The sequence below is a fragment of the Hylobates moloch genome, unplaced genomic scaffold (genome assembly GCF_009828535.3).
Source record: "Hylobates moloch isolate HMO894 unplaced genomic scaffold, HMol_V3 SCAFFOLD_8, whole genome shotgun sequence".
NCBI lineage: Eukaryota > Metazoa > Chordata > Mammalia > Primates > Hylobatidae > Hylobates > Hylobates moloch.
Window position 1 is genome coordinate 75,024,593 of NW_026652283.1, and position 22,553 is coordinate 75,047,145.

Consider the following 22,553-nt stretch of genomic DNA (forward strand, 5'->3'; position numbering starts at 1 on the left):
AAAGCAATCCTAAATGTATAACATCTAATAAAAAGAGTTTCAAAATACATGAACAAAAATCCATCAGAACTAAACAAATAAACAAATCCACAATCATATTTGAAGACTTTAATACCACAGGTTAAAGGAGCATTAACAAGGAAAATTAGAAAACATTTTGAACTGAAAGATAATGAAAACAGGATATATTAAAATGAGAGAGAGGAGAATGCAGTGGAAGCACCATTTAGAAGGAAATGTACAGTACCCAATGTTTACATCAGAAAAGAAGAAGGAATTCATCCAACACTGTGGACGAATTTCAGACATTATGATCAATAAAAGAAACCAGACACAAAAGACTATGTGCTATACTATTCTATTTTTTATAAAGTTCAAGAATATATAAAACTAATTTATGATGTTAGAAATCACAAGAATGGTTTACTGTGGAGGACAGAAGGAAGCTGAATGCAAAGAGGGCAGAAAGGAACTCTCCTTATCAAGTCAAACTTCAAGTTTTCAGACCTACACGTACTGTATGCAAATTTTACAAAACAAAATAAAAAATAACACTCATCACAAGTGTAGTTAGGCAGCAGTTTGTGTAACTGTACATCAAATGGGTGATATCCTAGCTCTTTTTTGTTTTTTGTTTCACTTGGATCTCTCTATTCCCTTTGTTTAGCATGACGTCTGGATTACAACAGGTATTCGGTGAATATGGGCATACCTCGGAGATATTGTAGGTTTAGTTCCATAACACCATGATAAAGCAAATATTGCAATAAAGCAAATCACATGAATTTTTTTGTTTCTCAGTACACATAAAAGTTATGTTTATACTATACCACAGTCTATTAAGTATGCAATAGCATTATGTCTAAAAAAACAACGTGCATACCTTAATTTTAAAATACTTCATTGATACAAAATGCTAATGATCATCTGAGCCTTTAGTGAGTTGTAATCTTTCTGCTGGTGGAGGGTCTTGACTCCATGTTGATGGCTGCTGACTGATCAGGGTGATGGTTGCTAAAGGTTGGAGTGACTGTGGCAATTTCTTAAAATAGGACAATAATGAAGTTTGCTTCATCAATTCACTCCTCCTTTCACAAAAGATTTCTCAGTAGCATGCAATGTTGTTTGATGGTATTTTACCCATAGTAGAACTTCAAAAACTGCAGTCAATCCTTTTAAACCCTGCTGCTGCCTTATCAACTACCTTTATAAAATATTCTAAATCCCTCCTTGTCATTTCAACAATGTTTACAGCATCTTTACTGGGAGTAGTTTCCACCTCAAGAAGCGACTTTGTTCATCCGTAAGAATCAACTTCTCATTCATTAAAGTTTTATCATGAGATTGCAGCAAATCAGTCACATTTTCAGGTTCCGTTTCTAATTCTAGTCTTCTTGCTACTTCTACCACATCTACAGTAACTTCTTTCACTAAAGTCTTGAACCCCTCAAAGACATCCATGAGGCTTAGACTCTGACAAATTCTTGTTAATGCTGATATTTTTACCTCCTTTCATGAATCAGAAGTGTTCTTAGTGGCATCTAGAATGGTGAATCCTTTCCAAAAGCTTTTCAATTTACTTTGCCCAGACCAGAGGAATCACTACTTATGGTGGCTACAGCCTTACTAACTGCATTTCTTAAATAATAAGACTTGAAAGTTGAAATTACTCCCTGATCCATGGACTGCAGAAAGGATGTTGCATTAGCAGGCATGAAAACAACATTAATCTCCTTGTACATCCCCAGCAAAGCTCTTCTGTTGCCATGTGCATTGTCAATGAGATGTAACATTTTGAAAGGAATCCTTTTTCTGAGCAGTATGTCTCAACAATAGGCTTAAAATATTCAGTAAACCATGCGGCAAACAGATGTGCAGTCATCCAGGCTTTGTTGTTCCATTTATAGAGCACAGGTACAGTAGATTTAGCATAATTCTTAAGGGCCCTAGGGTTCTTGGAATGGTAAGTAAGCATTGGCTTCAACTTAAGGTCACCAGTTGCATTAGCCCCTAATAAGAGAGTCAGCCTGAGCTTTGAAGCTCTGAATCCAGGCACTGAATTCTCCTTTTTTTTTTTTTTCTTTTTCCTGGGACAGAGTCTTGCTCTGTTGCCCAGGCTGGAGTGCAGTGGTGCAATCTTGGCTCACTGCATCCTCCACCTCCCGGGTTCAAGCAATTCTCCTGCCTCAGCCTCCTGAGTAGCTGGGATTACAGGTGCAAGCCACCATGCCTGGCTGTTTTTTGTGTGTGTATTTTTAGTAGAGATGTGGTTTCACCATGTTGGCCAGGCTCGTCTCAAACTCCTGACCTTGTGATCCATCCGCCTTGGCCTCCCAAAGTGCTAGGATTACAGGAGTGAGCCACCACGCCAAGCCGACTTCTCCTCTTTAACTAGGAGAATCCTAGATAGTATCTTCTTCCAATATAAGGTTGTTGCATCAGCCTTATATGTTTTCTACAGCCACCTTCATCAATTATCTTAGATCTTAAACCTTCTGAATAACTTGCTGTACTTTCTACATCAGCACTTGCTGCTTCACCTTGCACTTTTATGTTGTAGAGATGGCTTCCTTCCTTAAACCTCATGAACCAACTCTGCTAGCTTCAAGCTTTTCTTTGGTAGCTTTCTCACTTCTCTCAGCCTTCATAGAACTGAAAAGAGTAAGGGCCTTGCTCCAAATTAGGCTTTGGCTTAAGGAAGTATTGTGACAGGTCTGATCTATCTAGACCACTAAAATTTCTCCATATCAGCAATAAGGCTGTGTTCACTGAAGCAGCACTTGTAATTTCCTTCAAGACTTTTCCTTTGCTTTCACAACTTAGCTAACTGCTTGGTCCAAGAGGCCTAGCTTTTGGCCCATCTCTGCTTTCAACATGTCTTCCTCATTAAGCTTAATCACTTCCAGCTTTTGATTTAAAGTGAGAGACATGTGGCTCTTCCTTTCTCTTGAACACTTAGAGGCCACTGTAGGGTTATTAATGGCCTAATTTCAATATTCTTGTGTCTCAGGAGACAGGTCTGAAGAGAGGGAGAGAGATGAGGGAGTGGCTGGTTGGTGGGGCAGTCCAACACATGCAATATTTATCAATTAAGTGTGCCATCTTATATGGGTGTGGTTCATGATGCCCCAAAGTAATTACAACAGTAACGTCCAAAGATCACTGATCACAGATCACCATAACACATATAGCAATAGTGAAAAAGTCTGAAATATTGTGAGAATTATCAAAGTGTGACACAAAGACATGACGTGAGCATGTGCTGTTGGAAAAAACGGCACCAGTAAACTTGTTCAACTCAGGGTTGCTATAAAGCTTTAATTGTAAAAACACAGTATCTGTGATGGGCAATAGAGCAAAGCACAATAAAATGAAGAATATCCGTATTTGTTGGAAAAATACATAAATGAATAAAGGTTGCAGAACAATCAATCCTACCCTCATGGAGCTCACATGATGCTCTTAACTGGTTAGCTCCTGTTCATGTTATATTATAGCCATTTGCTTACATGCCTATCTAATAGACAGAACTTTCCTGGAGAGTTAGGGTCCCCTCTCAGTTTGTGGGAGTCCCATAACCTACAACTGGACTTAATTCTGAATCAATGTTAAATTAAGCAACAAATGGACACTTATGTGAAAAAAATTAACAAGATAGCAAGTAATAAGCATCATTAAAGAAGCAAAAATAAAGTGTCATGAGAGTTGCCAAAAGACAACAAATTTGGTTACAGATTCACTTGGCTTTTATTAATAATTCATGGATCAGGCTAGTCTCCATTCTACGAAACAGAATGAGAGCTCTCACTGGGCAATGGCAGAACAGTAGGTTTTGTAAGATGAGAAAAAGGAGACAGAACAATAGAAAAAAAGGCAACTGGTTAACATCTGGTTACTACAGGTTACTTTTTTGGTAAAAGTGAAAGCAGCTGGGTCTTCCTATTTATGCTGACTCAGGTAGACTGGAATGTTCTGTTTTCAGGGAAAAAACTGGTCTTTCAGGGTATCTGTCTGCTTCCTTAAAGTTTCAGTTTAATTACATGGCATTTAGCATGACTGACTCCATTTTGGTTTTGCCTGGTCTGTTAGGCAATTTTAATTTTGCATTTGTGGAAAATTAAGATATTATGTGTTCTCTGTGCTTCGAGATATTGAGTGGAGCTCTTAGAAGCTCCACTCAATCCAGACTTGCCCTTTGGGGATTTTCTCCAAGGTACCCTGAACTCCTAGGTGAGGTCTCCTTGTCATGCACTGTGATAATACCCTGTACTTCTCTTTCATGTCACTTATCACAATTGAAATTTGATTTAAATTATTTAAATGATTACTTACATCATCATGTCTTTAATATCTGTCCCTCACATTAGACGGTAAGTTCTAGGAGAAGAAAGATCACACCTCTCTGTCCAGCTCAGGGCCACATTCACAGTACAGTGCCTGGTACACAGGAGGCCATTAATAACTATTGGCTAGGGCCACATTCACAGTACAGCTCAGGGCCACATTCACAGTACAGTGCCTGATACACAGGAGGCCATTAATAACTATTGGCTGAATGAATCATAGTATGTGACAGATGGATGAGATCTTAGAAATCACCTAGATATTATAAGTGCATACTTTTATGGATGAGCAAAGAAGCCACAGCAGCAGATCTTTGAGCATGTAAATAGTCCAGCTGGGATTGAAACTACTAGATCCTAAATTTCTCAACCTCCAGGCCAAGGCTCTCTGTATTGGATCAAGCTGAGGTTCCGCCCACTGCCCCTTCTTCCACTCTCATTTGACCAATAGTCAAGGTCATGAGCATAACATGTGACCACCAAATAACTGGTTAACACAAAGTTCAAAGTCATAACACTGGCCTTATTCACAAGTTATAATGCCTACTCAAATGAAATGATAGTGTGTGTTTGGATCAGATGTGTGTGTGTTTAACAACTGAGAAGTAGCTTTGATTTTTAAATTATCACACTTAAAGATTCCTTGCAAACTATTTATACATCAGTCTTATGAATAAATGACATGTGGCAAGTCCTAACTAAGAAACATCTAATCTAAGATCTTAAGATGAAGAAGACACTGTGACCACCTGCCAAGCTGATACACATTAAAAAACAAAAGCAATAGGCACGCTTTCATCAGTTAGATGATTGTGGGGGTGGTTATTTTAGCATAAAAATATGAAAGTTCCTTCTGTTTTCATTTATTTCTCCTACAGATGTGACCCATATTTTGTTTACTGCACAAAAGCCAATTTCCTATCTCTATGAAAAACACCAGTTCTAATTCTGGGCCTGGGTTTTCCTTGCTTTTTCCCATAGCCCCACAGCTAGGAGCTCAACACCTCACTCAGTCAAAGTGCAGACTGACGGATTGGAGCTTGGTAAGAACCCAGGAAAACCCCCAGTGAGAATAGTCATTTCCTCCACTCAAGAAGTAGTTCTGCTAAACCCTTCCACTGCTCTTGTTTACAATATACAGTTTTCCCCAAGGCAAAAGCCCTACTTTCCAGCAGAAAAATGCTGTAGAGGTAGGTGAGAGCTCTGCTCTGCTGTTTGCTGTTCCATTGTCCTTTCTTTTTTAAAAAATAAATGTTATTGCGTGTATTTAGAGTATAATATATATACAGTAAACTGGTTACTATAGTGGAACAAATTAATATATCCATCAGTTCACATAGTTACCTATCCCCCTTCCCAGTGACAAAAGCAGCTATAATCTATCTACTCACTTAACAAAAGTCCTGAATACAATACACTATTATTAACTATAATTCTCATGTTGCACATTAGATCAACTTATACATTCTACATATTTGCTACTTTGTATTCTTTGACCTACAACTCCCATTTCCTCTCTCCCACCGTGAACATGGTAATGAATATTTTATTCTCTATCTCTATATATCTAACCTTCTTTTGTTGTTTTAAATTCCACACATAAGTGAGATCATGAAATATTTTTCTTTCTGTGTCTGGCTTATTTCACTTAGCATAATGTCCTCCCCATTTATCCATGTTGTAGCAAATGTTAAGATCTCCTCCTTTTTTAAGGTTGCATAATATTCCATTGTATATATGTGTACACACATTATACAATGTGTGTGTATATACACACTGGAGTATTCTTCAATCTGAAATATATATAGTGTACATATATATACACACATACACACTATATACATATATATATATGCACACAGTTTCTTTACCCATTAGTCCATTGATGGGCACCTAGGTTGTTTCTCTATCTTGGCTATTGTGGAAAATGGTGCAATGAACATGTGACTGCAGGTATCTTTATGAGGTGATGATTTCATTTCCTTTGAGTATATACCCAGAAGAACAACTTCTGGGTCATACAGTAGTTCTATTTTCAATTTGTTTAGTAACCTCCATACTGTTTTTCATAATGGCTACACCAATCTATATTCCCACCAGCAGCGTACAAGAGTTTCCTTTTCTCCACACCCTCGCCAACAGTTGTCTTTTTGACAACAGTTATCCTAACAGGTGTGAAGTGATATTGCAGTTTTAATTTGTATTTCTCTGATGATTAGTGATGCCGAGCCCCTTTCTGTGTACCTGTGGGCCATTTTTGTGTCATCTTTGGAGAAATGTATACTAATGTCCTTTGCACATTGCTAATTGGGTCACGTGTTTTTTTTGCTATTGAGTTGTGTGAGTTCTTTATAAATTTTGGATATTAACCCTTAGCAGATACATGATTTGTGAATATTTTTCCCAATATTTTTATTAATTGTTTCCATTGCTGTGCAGAAGCTTTTTAGTTTGATGTAGTCCCATTTATCTATTTTTGCTTTTGTAGCCTGAGCTTTTGGTGTGACATCCAAGAAATCACTGTCAAGGTCACTGTCAAGGAGTTTACCCCCTATATTTTCTTCTAGGAGTTTTATGGTTTCAGGTTTTACATTTAGGTCTTTTATCCATTTTGAGTTGACTTTTGTATATAAGATAAGGGTCCAATTTCATTCTTTTGCACATGGAAATCCAGTTTTCCCAGAACCATTTATTAATGAGACTATTCTTTCCTCCATTGTGGTGAAGCCTCCAACTTTTTTTTTTTTTTTTTTTTTTTACTGAGTAGTACTTTGCCTATTCAGGGTTTAATGTGGTTCCACATAAATTTTAGGGTTTTTACATTTATGTGAAGAATGCCATTGGGATTTTGATAGGGATTGCATTGGATCTATACATACTGCTTTAGGTAGTATAGACATTTTAACAATATTAATTCTTCCAATTCATGAGCATGAAATATCTATTTGTGTCCTCTTCAATTTCTTTCATCAATGTTTTATAGTTTTCAGTGTACTCTTCAATTTCTTTCATCAACGTTTTATAGTTTTCAGTGTATGTCTTTTACTTCCTTGGTAAAATTTATTCTTAAGTAATTCATCTTGTTTTATTTTTGATGCTATTAGAAATGAGATTATTTTCTTGAATTTTTCATCTAGGTTGTTATTTGTGTATAGAACCGAAATACAAGAGATTTTTGTATCTTTATTTTACATCCTGCAACTTTATTGAGATCTAACAGCTTTCTGGTGGAGTCTTTGGGGTTTTCTACATAAAGGATCATGTCGTCTGTAATTAGTGATAATTTTACTTCTTTTGTTCCAATCTGAACGCTTTTTATTTCTTTTTCGTCTAATTGCTCTTGCTAATACTTCCAGTACTATGTTGAATAGAAGTGGCAAGTGTGGGCATTCTTATACCTTACAGCAGATCTTAAAAGAAAAGCTTTCAGTTTCTCCTCACTGATTATGATGCTAGCTGTGGGTTTTTCATAAATGAACTTTATTATGCTGAGAAACCTTCCATCTATACTTAAACTGTTAAGAGTTTTTATCAAGAAAGGATATTGAACTTTGTTGAATGCTTTTTCTTCATCAGTTTATATGCTAGCGTGGTTTTTGTCTGTTAATGAAAGTATCACATTGATTAATTTGCATATGCTAGTCTTACATAGCCAGGGATACATCTCTCTTGATCATGATGTATAATCTTCTTGATTTGTTGTTGAATTTGAGTTGCTAAAATATTATTGATGATTTTTACATGAATATTCATCAGAGATATTGATACTGACCTGACCTGTAGTTTTCTTTACCGTGGTGTGTTTGGTTTAGGTACCAAGGTGATGCTGGCTTCAGAAAACATGTTAGGAAGTATTCCCTCCAGCTCTATTTTTTGGATGAGTTTAAGAAGTTTGGGTAGTAATTCTTGTTTGAAAATGTAATATAATTCAGCCGTAAAGCCATCTGGCTTTTATTTTTTAGGAGGTTTTTAATTACTACTTCATTCTCTTTGTTATTGCTCTATGCGGGCTTTCTATTTCTTCCTGATTCAACCTTGGCAAAACCTTGGTTTTACAAAGAATTTATCCATTTCCTCTAGGTTATCAAATTTCTTGGCATATAATTGTTCATAATAGTTACTTATGAAGCTTTTTATTTCTGAGGCTTCTGTTATAATGTCTCCACTTTCATTTCTGATTTCATATATTTGAGTCTTCTCTTTTTTTTCTTAGTCTAGCTAAGGGTTTGTTAATTTTATGTTTTCAAGAAAAAAACAACTCAGTTAATTTTTTCTATGGTTTTTCTATCCCCAATTTGATTTATTTCTGTTCTGATTTTTATTATTTCCTTCCTTCTGCTAACTTTGGGTTTAACTTGTTCTTCCTTTCCTAGTTCCTTGAGGTGTAATGTTGGGCTACTTATTTAAAATCTTTCTTATTATTATTTGAAATATTTCTTATTTTTTAATGTAGGCATTTACAGCTGTGAACTTCCCTCCCAGAACCACTTTTGTTGTATCCCATAGGTTTTGGTATGTTATGTCTTCACTATCTTTTGCCTCAAGATATTTTTATTGTGTGTGTGTGTGTGTATGTGTGTATGTGTGTGTGAGAGATACGGTCTGGCTCTGTCACCCAGGCTGGAGTGCAGTGGCACAATCTTGGCTCACTGAAACCTCTGCCTCCCAGGTTTAAGACACTCTTCCACCTCGGCCTTCTGAATAGCTGGAACTACAGGCGCACGCCACCAAGACTAGCTAATTTTTTTTTATTTTTTGCAGAGACAGGTCTCACTTGTTGCCCAAGCTGGTCTCGAACTCTTCAAGTGATCTGTCTACCTCCATCTCCCAAAGTGCTGGGATTATAGGTGTGAGCCACTGTGCCTGGCCAAGATATTGCTACATTTTCTTCTTGATTTCTTCTTTGATCCACTGGGTTGTTCAGGAGCATGTTGTTTAATTTCCACATATTATTGACTTTTCCAAAAATCTTCCTATTGTTGATTCGTAGTTTCATATAATTGTGGTCATAAACAATACTTGATATGATTCCAATCTTCTTAGTTTGTTAAGACTTATTTTGTGGCTTACCATGTGGTCTGTCCTGGAGAATGTTCCATGTGCACTAGGGAAGAATGTATATTCTGCTGCTATTGGATGGAAAGTTCTGTATATATTTGTTAGGTCCATTTTTTTTCTGAAGTGCAGTTCAATTACAGTATTTCCTTATTAATTTTCATCTGATCTGTCCATTGTTGAAAGTGGGATATCAAAGTCCCTTACTATTATCGTATTGCTATCTATTTCTCCCTTAATGTCAATTAATATTTGTCTTAGGTGCTCTCACATTGGGTGCATATATATTTACAGATGTTATGTCCTCTTGATGAATTGAGCCCCTTATCATTAAATAGTGACTCTGTTTGTCTTTTGTGACAGTTCCATACTTAAAACCTATTTTATTAGATATAAGTATAACCACCCCTGCTCTTTTTTTGGTTACCATTTGCATGGAATATCTTCTTCCATTCCTTTACTTTCAGCCTATGTGTGTCCTTAAGGCTAAAGCGGGTCTCTTGTGGGTAGCATATAGTTGGACCTTGTTTTTTTAATCAATTTAGCCACTCTATGTCTTTTGATTGGAGAATTTAATCCATTTATATTCATTGTAATTATTGATAGGTAAAGAATTATTACTGCCATTTTATTAATTGTATTCTGGTTGTTTCACAGATCCTTTGTTCCCTTCTCCCTCTCTTGTTTTTTATCTTTGTAATCTGGTAAGTTTCTGTAGTGCTAAGTTTTTATTCTTTTCTCTTTACCATTGGTATACATGCTATAGGTTTTGCTTTGCAGTTACCATAAGGTTTATGCAAAACATCATACAGTTATAATAGGATATTTTACACTGATAACAACTTAATTTCATTCTCATACAAAAACTCTTAACTTTTGCCCTCTGCCAACAATTTATATTTTTGATGGCAGAATTTACATCTTTTTATATTAAGCATTTCTTAATTAATGGTGGCTGTCATTATTTTTGACTGTTTTGACTTTTGACCTTTATACTAAAGATATACATGATTTACAGAGTATCATATCAATAATGAAGTATTCTGGACTTGACCTTTACCATTGAATTTTATACTTTCATATGTTGATATATTAGTAATTCACATCCTTTCGTTTCTGCTTGAAGAACTCTCTTAAGTATTTCTTGTAAGACAGGTTTAGTAGTGATAAATTCTCTCAACTTTTGCTTGCCTAGGAAAGACTTTTGTTTCTCCTTTATTCCTGAAGGACACCTTTAATGGGTATAGTATTCTTGGCTGACATTCTTTTTCCTTTCAGCACTTTAAAATTTTCATCCCATTCTCTCCTGGCTTGTAACGTTTCTCTTAAGAAATTCACTGACATTCTAATGATGATTTCCCTTATATGTGACTTGACACTTTTCTCTTGTTCTTTTAAAATTATCTCTTTGTCATTGACTTTTGATAGTTTAATTATAATGTACCTCAGAGAGAACCACTTTGGTTTGGGTTGAATCTGTTTGGGGACTTTTGAGTTTCACAGATCTGGATGTCCAAATCTCTTCCAAGAATTTGGAGGTTTTCTGCAATTATTTCATTATTGCATAAGCTTCCTCTTCCTACCTTTGTCCCTTATCCTTCTGCAATTCTCCTAATATGAATCTTTGTTCACTTGATGACATTTCATAAGTTCTGCAGACTGTCTTCATTCTTTCATTCATTTTTCTTATTTTTCCATTGACTAGGTAATTTCAAAAGACCTATCATCAAGTTCAGAGATTCTTTCTTCTGCTTGATCTAGTCTGATATTGAAGTTTTCTATTATATTTTTTACTTCATTCATTGAATTCTTCAGCTCCAAGATTTTTATTTGGTTCTTTTTAATGATATTTATCTCTGTTGAGGTTATCATTCAGATCACGAATTTTTTTCTGATTTCACTGAATTGCCTATCTATCTTATCTCAAATCTCACAGAGTTTCCTCACAATCATTATTTTGAACTCCTTTTTAGAAAATTCATAAATTTCCTTTTCTTGGAGTAAGTTACTAGAGAATTATTGTGTTACTTTGGCAATGTACTGTTTCCTTGCTTTTTCATGTTTCTTGTTTCTTGCATTGATGTCTGCACATCTGGTGAAACAATCACCTCTTCCAAACTTTACAGAGTGGCTTTTATAGGGAAAGACTTTCACTTGCAGATGGGTCTTCCTGTGCCAATTGGGTAGGGCATGGTGACTCTAAGTTCCTACTAGAAGCAGTTGTATATCCTCTGTGAAGCTTCTTTAGCTGTGATCAATGTCAGAAATGACTGTGGGTGTCTGATAGACTAGGCTGTAGGAGTTTGGGACAGTGGTGGTGGTAGCAAAGGTTGTCAAGGTCCTTGGTGACAAGGGCTTTTGATGTCCTCCTCTTCTTTCTTTCCACGCAATGGTGAGTCTTAGATGAGAAGATCTCTCTTGATGTCACGTCTGACACAGCCCTCAAGCAGCTGCAGCAGTACTGAGTTCCAGGAAACAGGTGCTCAGAATATCCATGGAAGAGGAGTCCTGGGCTCAGGGTTTCATGAGCTTAAGTTTGGCACCTGAGTTCTAAGGTGAAGGTTCACTCTCCAAGGCAGGGTTGGAGGCAGATTGCCTACACACCAGGATCTGTGACTCTGGGGCACAACCAAGCAGCTGAGGCCGGCCCAGGGAGCTGGGATGTAGTTGTGACTCTGACCCCAGGGGACAGGACACAGAACTGGCCTTTCCCTGAGGAAGAAGGGGTGCTCTGATGATTTGAGCCCAGGGAGCAAGGTAAAGCTGCAATTTGGGAACCAGCGCCAACAAGCACAGTGGCAATTCAGGCCCCAGTGAATGAGATGCCTACCTCACATAACTCTGGACCCCTAGATGGTGAGACACGGAAGCATCCTAGACCCTGTATGGACACGTGCAGCAGCAACAAGGTACCCAAAATGACAAAGCCTAGCTGCTGTTTGCACCTTGGAAGGCAGGGAACAGCACAGTGATGACTCCACTCCCCAAGAAGCGGGGTGTCTCATACTCTGCAAGGCTAGTCCAGTTCTAGGGAAGCAGGGTACTACAGTTCTTCAGCCAGTAGGGCAAGGTGTCCCAGCTCAATCAACGCCCTGTTTCCCTGGGATGTGGGATACCACGTCAGATCAGCCCAGGGATGTGTGGCTGCTCAGTCTGGCTATGGCTCCATTTCCCCACAAGTTGATGTACCTCTTTAGCTCAGGCACAGGGAGCCTTACTGCTCTGGGCAGACAAGGCACCAATTCCCCAGGATGCAGGGTGCTGCTTCAGCTTAGGCTCTGAGGGGCAAAGCACGATAGTGACTGGGAGGGGTAGGTAGAGCAGCTACACACCAGCTTGGCCCCTGGGGTAGGGTGTAGCAGCAGCTCAGCTTAGGGATGGTGGGCCAGCAGGCAAGGGTGGTTCAGTGGCAACAAAGCCTCAGGGACGAAAGGGTGTTGTGGCTAACTGCACCAGGACCAGACACACTCCAGCAGTGGTTCAAGTTCAAAGATGGTGCAGTACCCACATGGGTCACAGGGGACAGGACACAGTGTCAGCTGCTTCTCTGGGGAGAGTGCAGCCATGTGGACACCAGCCAGCTCCCTCAGCTGACGTGAGCACCTGTGAGGTCAGTAGGAGTCCCCAGTGGAGAGCATTACAAGGGTCCACATCGATGATGGGTGCTTCCGGCAGTCTTCTTGCTCACCTTTTTTCCACAGGGAGAAGTAACTCCTGGTTTTGAATTGACCCCACCTTGGGGATGGGGTAGTAGAAGCAAGGTGCTTCCCTTCTCTATGCGTCCATCCTGGGCTTCTGTGGTCTACAGGGCTTCTGTTACTCCTTTGATGCACTTCAGCACTGTTTAGTTATTTTCATCAAAATCCAGCAGTTTATTCATTGTTTTGGCTGTCTTTGCAGGGCGGCAGGGAACAAGCACTAAGGGCTTCTTCTAGCCAGCCATCTTATTGACATCACTCTCCCATTGTCCTTGCTAATCCTTTTTCTTAGAAAGGCTTCCTTTTCCTAGTGGATGTTGAAAGAAGTTCTACATTGAGTGCTGGGGCTCCTGAGCTGCCCTTTCTCTCCTTTCTTGGGTTTCCTTCAACACAAAGCTCCCATTGTAACAGGTAAGGAGGTAGAGTAAGCTGCTCTAGGAAGTATCAGAAGTCATCTTAACTCAGAGGTTTCCCAAAACAGTCTTTATTCCCCCTCCACTCCAAAGCCTCCACCCTACCTTTGAAATCAGGCCACTACATTTGCAAGGTAGGCTCTTCCAGCTTGGTGAGGACCAGAAGGAAGTGTGCTGCCAGCTCCTTTCCCTTCCCAAACTTGTTATCCCTCTGAATGTCACCACACTTTTCTTTTTCCCTATTACTTACAAAACAACAAAGAAAAACTATCATAGAAAACTTTGTAATAGAAAAAGCTTCTGCAGGATACACAATTCAAAACCATATTTTTTTCTCTCTCTGTGCACCCGCTCTGTGCAATTGGCACTTATTTGAAACAGCTTTCGAAGAAAATATGTTTGTGGTTCAAAGATAAGCAGGTTTTTAGTAAACTGTCAAAAGGACTTTTTTTCTTCTTCTTTACTGCCAGTGGAAAAACTCAAAAAGAAAGAGTATGTAAGAGGGGGAAGGCATTCTGAACTGTACTAGAACATGTATAGACTTAATTTTCTGGAAATTCATCAATGGCTTGGTATTCAAAGCTAGGGTCTCCTGCTTCTCCACCTGGAATTGGGTTTTGCCATCAAAATAATGAGGGTGCAACACTAAAATAATCACATGTAATAACTGAGACATAGGGTAGTATTTTTTTAAACTGTTCTCATTGGAACTACCAATCTTTTAAGAAAAGCCTATGTTAATTCACAGCATAAAGTAAAAAAGGAGAGAGATGCTATTATAACAAGGCCTCTGTTATCAATTATGACTGAAAACTGACCCAATGAAGATACCAGGGAATAAAGAACTACACCAAGAGAAGGCCAATCTAGGACCCACAGGCCACCAGAAAGAGGGACAAGCCAGAGGGCTGAACTGACACCAGTGTCCACAAGAAACTTACCCTGCCAGGCTGGGCACGGTGGCTCATACCTGTAATCTCAGCACTTTGGGAGGCCAAGGCAGGCAGGTCACTTGAGCCCAGGAGCTTGAGACCAGCCTAGCCAACAGGGTGAAACCTGGTATCCACAAAAAATACAAGAAGTAGCTGGGTGTCATGGTGCATACCTGTAATCCCAGCTACTCGGGAGGCTGAGGCACGAGAATCACTTGAAGCTGGGAGGCAGAGGTTGTAGTGAGCTGAGATTGCACCACTGCACTCCAGTCTGGGTGACAGATCGAGACTCTGTCTCAAAAAAAAAAAAAAAAAAGAAAGAAAGAAAGAAAGAAAGCCACCCCGCCAATGAAGGCCAAGCACATCTGTTTTCTATGGAGGATTCTGCATTTTGGTTTGTTCACACATGCTATCCTTCAGAAGCCGCATTTTGCCTCTTGCCCCAATACAGTTTTTGTTAACAACTAACAATCTAATGCCATAGTAAGGACTTTACAGAGGGGGCTGTAGATGTCAAAGCCATAAGGTCATGGGGGAAAAGTTAAACCTCTGAAGAGACTGCAGGGGGAATTTAAATGGAAAATAAAATCGTGATAATAAAGGAGTTATAACTTTCTTTTTGTAACTTTTGATTATTTTACCAATGAAAAGCAAATTCTTCACTTTGAAGCATATGAATGTTGCAATGATGCAACGTCTCCAGTCTAAAGTGTGAGAGAAGGGGCAGATGCATCATCTCTTTTCTGTTTTGGGAAGACGGAAGCTAAGATATATACGAATTAAAACTACACAGGTTAGGAAATTTTGCAAAATCACTTTTTTTTTCTGTATGAAAACAGACTTCCAGCTCCCTCTACTCCTGAGCTAATAGGGTAGGTTCCTTCTCAGCGTTATTTCACAGGGAGCAGATGGTAGTCTGAAATTTTTTTTGATAAAAACAATTATCTGCCAGGGGTTGCTGAGAGGTCAGCAGAACCCAGATTAACAATTGATCAGCTCTAATGGACCATCATAGTAATAAATTCAGAGCCAGTACACAGACCTGCTACCTCAGTAATAGCAATGGGGCTGACACCCGAGCTGTTAACAGACTTGCACTTAATAGCATAGAAGCTTCAGTAGCTTCAAAACCTTCATCTAAGCCAAGACAAATTCTTCCATGCACATCCAGTTTATCAAAGGCCTCTCTTTCACAGGTCTCCACCAAGGTGTATGCGGTTTACTTTGACCCATAGAGGAGTTCACTGAGGTCGGAGCACCAGTGTGAATGGCATCGTCATATTGACAGAGTATTTCAACATCTACTCTTATGTTCAGACCACAATGGTACCCTCTGATGCTTTCGTTGTACACGTCCAGAACAGGTGACTAGGGAGGAAAACTTTAGCTCCCTTTCCTTGTTCCCAAGAGAACAAAAACTAGAGACTTATTTTCTTGGTGCCTCGTTTTTTCAAGAGATGCCAATGCTGCATTCACAATCACAGCACCCCCTTTGACAGAGGGAATCACTTGTGCTACACCAGAATTTTATTGTAAAACTTCGGTAATAGGAAATCAGAACACTCTTGGAAAATAATAATAGCTTCAGATGGACAAACAAGAATGTCTCTACGTTGGCTGAACTAAAACCACAGAACATTTTTTATCTGCTGAAGGATAAGTAATCCCCAGAAGTCAACCACATCATCCCCTCCCATGCCCCATCCCACTAACCCTTATCTCTCAGTAAAATTGACCATATGAGCCATAAATAACAGATTTTACAAAGCAGTCATCACTTCCAATAATGTTTCTCACTCTCTCCTGCACAATCACTCCTTCCTGTTGAACCAATGAAGCCAGAAAAAATCAAAGAATAAGGACATTCCTTAATATAATCACAGTACAGGGATGAAAATCCGACAATCCAACATTAATACAGCATTGTTTTCTAATGCACAGTCCATATTAAAACTTTGTTTTCTAGTTCAGGGTCCAGTTCAGGATCGCACATTGCATGTAGCAGTCATGTGTCCTCATCCTCTTTGAATTAGGAGCAAATCCTCAACATTTCTTTCTCCTTCTTGATCTTGGCATTTTTGAAGACGAGTCCAGACAGTTACTTTGTAGAATGTTCCTCAATCTAGATTTGTCTGATGTTTTATCACGATTACAGTCAGGCTACACATTTTGGGCAAGAATTCTACGTAACTGTGTTATATTTTTCTGAGTCATCACATCTGGAGGCACTTGATGTCAATTTGTCTCACTATTGGTGACAATAACCTCGATTATTTGTTTTAGGTGGTGTCTATCAGGTTTCTCCACAATAAGATTGCTATTTTTCCCTTTGTAATTGATGAGTAACTTGTGGGCAAATAGTTTGAGACTATAAGTGTCCTGTTCTTCACCAAACTTTTGCCAACTAATTTTAGCATCCACTGAAGATTCTTGCCTCAGTTAATTACCATAATTTTCTAACTCAATCATTTTTCTATATGCATTAGTTGCCTTCTAAGACGTTCCCCCTCATTTATCTTTTTTTTTTTTTTTTTTTAGATGGAGTTTCTCTCTTTGTTGCCCAGGCTGGAGTGCACTGGCATGATCCTGGCTGACTCCAACATCCAACTCCCAGCTTCAAGCGATTCTCCTGTCTCAGCCTCCTGAGTAGCTGGGATTATAGGCGCCTGCCACCATGCCCAGCTAATTTTTGTATTTTTAGTAGAGATGGGGTTTCACCATGTTGGCCAAGCTGGTCTCCAACTCCTGATCCTCCCGCCTTGGCTTTCCAAAGTGCTGGGATTACAGGTGTGAGCCACCCAGCCTGGCCCATTTGTCTATTTTTTAATCTATCTATCTGTTTATTTATTATCAAGTGGACTCATGGATTCTTATTTTATTCATTGTTACAAGCTAAGTTGATATGAGTTGAGTTTCTGTCACTTAAAATCAGAATATTCCTGAAAAGCCTTCAGGAACTTCTGAGAAAAGTGAGACAGCTTCCCTGGGCAATGCACTCAAGAGGTCCTTATAATCTTCACACCTGCCAAAGTGCTTCCTGATGCTGCCATTAAATCCCTTCTGGCCCACTCTACAAGTCCAAACTCTCTGAAGATCTGGTTCAATGAAGACAAATGTGGCCAGTAAATGGCCCCTAGATCTTTGTGGAGCAATCATGTGAGAACTGAGTATGGCTTTAGGAAGGTGAGGTACTTCTTGCTATATTCAAGGTTCTTCTCACTATCTTCTGTCCCTTCTCAGCAGCTTCACTCAAAGAGCTGGGCCAGCTGCCAACTCCTCTTCCGATGTTTCCAACCATCCCCAGAGCTTCTCCTCATTTCCCTCTTATGCTTAGCTATACCTCTGGCTCTATTTGTTTCAAATGTTGAGTATTATGCCTAAAAAGACTGCTGATAATGGACTTGATATTTTCTGTTTGCCCCTCCAGAACCATTCTTCAACCTTCCTCACCCAGCTCAATGACTGAACTGAACTACATCAACCATACCAACAGCTGGATTCAGCCAATTGAGTACTGGCAAGAAATAAGAAAGCATGAGAGTACTGGGGTATCATTATCCCAAATTTCACCCTTTCCAGCTCACCATGGATGGCTATACTCCTCTATCAAATCCTTTTTCCACGTAGCCATCTTCCTTGAGTTCTGGAAACCCTAGTTTTCCTCTCTTCAGGCCAGAAGCATGGCTAGCTCTGGGATATGCCACCATTGCCTGTTGGTTTATCTGAACACCACTGCATGTTGGTTTCACTTAACCCCGACTACACATTTGAAAATATTTCCTTAATTAAACTTTCCTCGATCACCCCACTTGAATATGCATTGTTTTACCCACAAAGCAAAAGACACAGATGAGGGTGATGACAAGGACACATCTTCCAGAGAGACATGCAGCCGGTGGTCAGCTTTGGTATTGCCATCTTTTTTTGTGCCTAATGATTTATGTCTGCCTTTCTATTTCCCATATAAATGGTAATATAGGAAAGTCAACACTATTTCCGAATTGTGACCACATGCCACTACAAGAAATACGTCTAGCAAAGCTCAAACTTTAAGGTTTGCTCCTTCTGTTTTCCTAGCAGTGAGGAAAGGTCACAAAACTCAAAGTGCCAATTTAGATAAAAGTTCTTTCAGGGAGACCCAAAGGAATCTCCAAGTTTTACTTACTTACTTACTTACTTATTTGAGACAGACTCTCACTCTGTCACCCAGGCTGGAGTGCAGTGGCTCAATCTCAGCTCACTGCAACGTCTGCTGCCCAGGTTCAAGCAATTCTCCTGCCTCAGTTTCCCAAGTAGCTAGGATGGCAGGCGTGCGCCACCACGCCCAGCTAATTTTTGTATTTTTAGTAGAGACGGGGTTTCACCATGTTGGCCAGGCTGGTCTCAAACTTCTGGCCTCAAGCGATGCACCTGCCTCAGCCTCCCAAAGTGCTGGGATAACAGGCGTGAGCCACCACACCCAGCTGGAACCTCCAAGTATTATTTAATTCACTTGTTGCCCTTTACTATGTTTTCTATACACATCGACATCAAAATCCTTCTCAATCAGACACAGTCATGTCATGATCAGGTGCAAGATCTACTGCAAGAAATTAATGAAATGGGTATTTGAATCTCAAATCAGTGAATGATTTAATTTTTAAATTTTATTAACAATCAATTCAAGGATAGATCCATCACAGTATTGCTTTCAGTCACTTGCATTCCAAAATGCAGCCAGCCAAGTGGGATTTGGATATATTCTGCTATCTTATCAATTCACCATTCAGAGATCTGGTGATTATTGCCAGTTGACCAATTTAACTCCCCCTATATTGCGGAATAGTTTATTGAAATCTGATTACACACATGTGAGTGTTTGGCATTACCCATTATAACTGTCATTGTTAGAAAGTGGTTGCGGATTGCTTAAGAATCCTGTCAAAGATAGGCAATTTATTCCAACTCGGTACCATCCTCTCAAAAGCCTCTCCCTCCCAATCACTGAAAAATCAGTATTCCTGGTATACCTGGTCCTTCTCCTTTGGCAGGAAACACACAAAACAATTTAACTCAAACTATAATCAGTTACCTGTAAGTCTGCATCAAATTCATGTTTCAGGTGTGCTTCTTCTGCAGCCTCCACCAGACGCTAAAAGAAAAAAAAAAAACCAGAAGACAGCATTAAGGATCAGAATTGTGGCCTGAACCCCATTTCTCCATTGACCAAAAGTGACAGACTGTATCATGGCTCATACATTGTGATCTGATGCCTTTGCTCCCACAAAACTGAAAATAATCACATCAGTGTCAACATTTGGATTCTGCCTTCATCATTCAATCAATAATTCTTCCAATAAATATTTATTGTTATGCACACATTTATAAATGCACATGTGTTCTGCATCCATTTACATAACAATTCAGACACTGGCCCTTGAGGCCCAATGCAGATCCAAAACCCACCTAGCATAGTGCATTCCTTAGGTATAGAACGCCCTTAGTCAAGATTTATTGCCTTGAATCAAGTCCAACTTTAAGTGGGCTAGCTTTCTTCCCCAATATTTTGGAAAAGAGTACTTATTCTAATTCCCTCAATCATTCAAGGTCAATTCTTTCTGTACCCAGTTCTAATATGTAATTATCACGTGACAGTTATTTGCATTTTATGGTTCATCAATGCCACTGTGACAATCTGCAACCCAATAAAGCAATCACTTAAATTAAACGAATACTCAGGACCCACAAGAACACAATTCTTGTTATTCTTCTCGGCCAGTGAAATTCGACACATTAATATTCTTATGAAACCCATTTCACGATGCCTTCATTTAGACAATTATTCAACAATCAAAATCATTTTAATTTAATTTGATTTTGCCAACAATATTTCCCACCTTGAAAATATAGGCTAGAGGATATTACAGAAAATTCTCATTTGGTGAAATAATATTTCACTGAAATTACATCAAACTAAAAGCAAAATCTTAGATCTAAGCAAAAATTTGACCACTTCTATTTTTCCTATGGTCACTCTTGTATCCTATGCTGTCTTTAACTTGCTTTTTCTTGACATAATATAGGTCTGAGTTTAATAGGCCACGTGTGAAAAATGATGGCATTAATATTAATCTCTAAATGGTCACAAATTGACAGACAAATGTCCCATGAATAATTATTAAATTGGATATGGAAGTGAAGAGGCTGAAATATATTTGGGTAACTTTAAGCAGCAGTATAGAGCACCAAAGCCCACTTTCGCCACAGGACATACAAAGAAAGAGACTGGCCAGCCAGAGACAGTGCTGCCCACAGACAGGAATTTGGCAAGGGTGGAAATGTGATTTCCCAGACTATCTTCAGTTGATCAGAAGGTCAGGAAGGGTTTTTTCCTTCACTGGTCAAAGAACAATCCCCAGAGAACATCAGAGGCCAGAGCCATGAGACCTGGTCCTCATTCTAGCCCGGATGCTAACACACTACAGGTCTACAGGTGTGAAATCTTGAGCAGGACCCTTCCCTTGTCTGAGCCTCAGTTTCCTCACCTGAAAATACAAAAAGTAGTGACCCTAGAGCAGTGCTTCTCAAAGTGCGGTCCCACATTGGCAGGATCAGTTTCACCTGGGAAATTGTAGCAACGCCCATCCCAGTCCCACCGAATCAAAAGTTCTGTAGGTGAGGACCAGCAATCTGGTCTAACAAGCCCTGCAGGTAGTTCTGATGCCACTAAAGTTTGAGAACCACTGGCTAAAAACAGCATTCATCCCATTCCTCACCTCACTCCTGATGCCTGATTAAACCTCCAAGGTTTCTCAACTCTTATTTAACTTTGTAAAATCTATGTACCTAGGCCAGGCATGGTAGGTTCACACTAGTAATCCCAGCACTTTGGGAGGCAGAGGCGGGCAGATCACCTGAGGTCAGGAATTAAGAGACCAGCCTGGTCAACGTGGCAAAAACCCCATCTCAACAAAAAAACACAAAAATTAGCCAGGCGTGGTGGCACACGCCTGTAGTCTCAGCTATTCAAGAGGCTGAGGCAGGAGAATCGCTTGAACCCAGGAGGCAGAGGCTGCAGTGAGCCGAGATCACACCACTGCATTCCAGCCTGGGCGACAGAGTGAGACTCTGTCTCAAAAACAAAAAACAAAACTTACGTATTCCTACCTAAAATACTGTCACTTTAAGACATAAAATCTTTACAGAAAAAAAGACGTAAGATGGAGAGAATGAGAAACAGAAAAGTAAGAAGAGGAACCATCTACAAAGATCAGGTAAGTGGGCCCCAAGCGTTCATTGGGTCACTGTCTTCCTAGAATCATCCTAGTCAGTGAAGCTTGAAAGCCTTCTGGGATCACATGGTACAATCTGCAAAAACACTGTGGATCCTGACAGATGAGTGACAGGCAGTGATATATAAAAAGAAAGAAAACTATGTGTTTCTGAGAGCATATTCTCTTAATCTTTGTAATAGATTTAGAATTCCTATGCATGTATCATGAAATCAGTTACATATTGAGCTTTACAGAATGTGTATTAAATATTATGCATGTCTGAATACTTACATTATCAAAACGAGTCATGCATTTGAGCATTTATTTACTTCAACACATAAAAAATGGATTTTTAATGGTGTCTACGCACTGAGAATCTAGAGAAGAAAAGTTGATAAAATGTTTAAATGATCAAAAGATAAAGTAGAACTACACAATTACCAAGACAGATAATACTGAGAAAAAGTAAAGAATTGGAAAGGAAAAAATAATAATAAAGTCATGTGGGACCAACAAAAAAGAGAACAGGATGAAAATAATAGGCAAGTTGAAATCATCATGCAACAGTACCCATGAAATGTATTTCATATATATTTTATTTACATATGTGTGTATGTATATGTGTATGTATATGTATACTGTACAGTCATGCAAACTATGTAACATATTCCTATGTAACAAAACATAAAGTATATTTAAACCATAAACCCTGCAATACAAAGCAGGTAACAATACAAGAAGGTAACACTGGAAAGCATCGGATAATATTGTATTAACTACTAAGAGCAGCCAGAACACTGCACTCTGTGCTGAGTGAAGTAAATACATGAGAATTTGACCTGCTAGCAAGTTTTTATGT

General features: G+C 39.1%; 1 protein-coding gene across 1 annotated transcript in view; it reads right to left on the reverse strand.

Annotated features, from left to right (window-relative positions):
* CACNA2D3 (calcium voltage-gated channel auxiliary subunit alpha2delta 3) overlaps nt 1-22,553 on the reverse strand; it is a 961,034-nt gene that overhangs the window by 674,124 nt on the left and 264,357 nt on the right. The window contains 1 exon segment of the mRNA XM_058443425.1: nt 19,513-19,572. Within this exon segment, the coding sequence (XP_058299408.1) occupies nt 19,513-19,572 (60 nt within the window).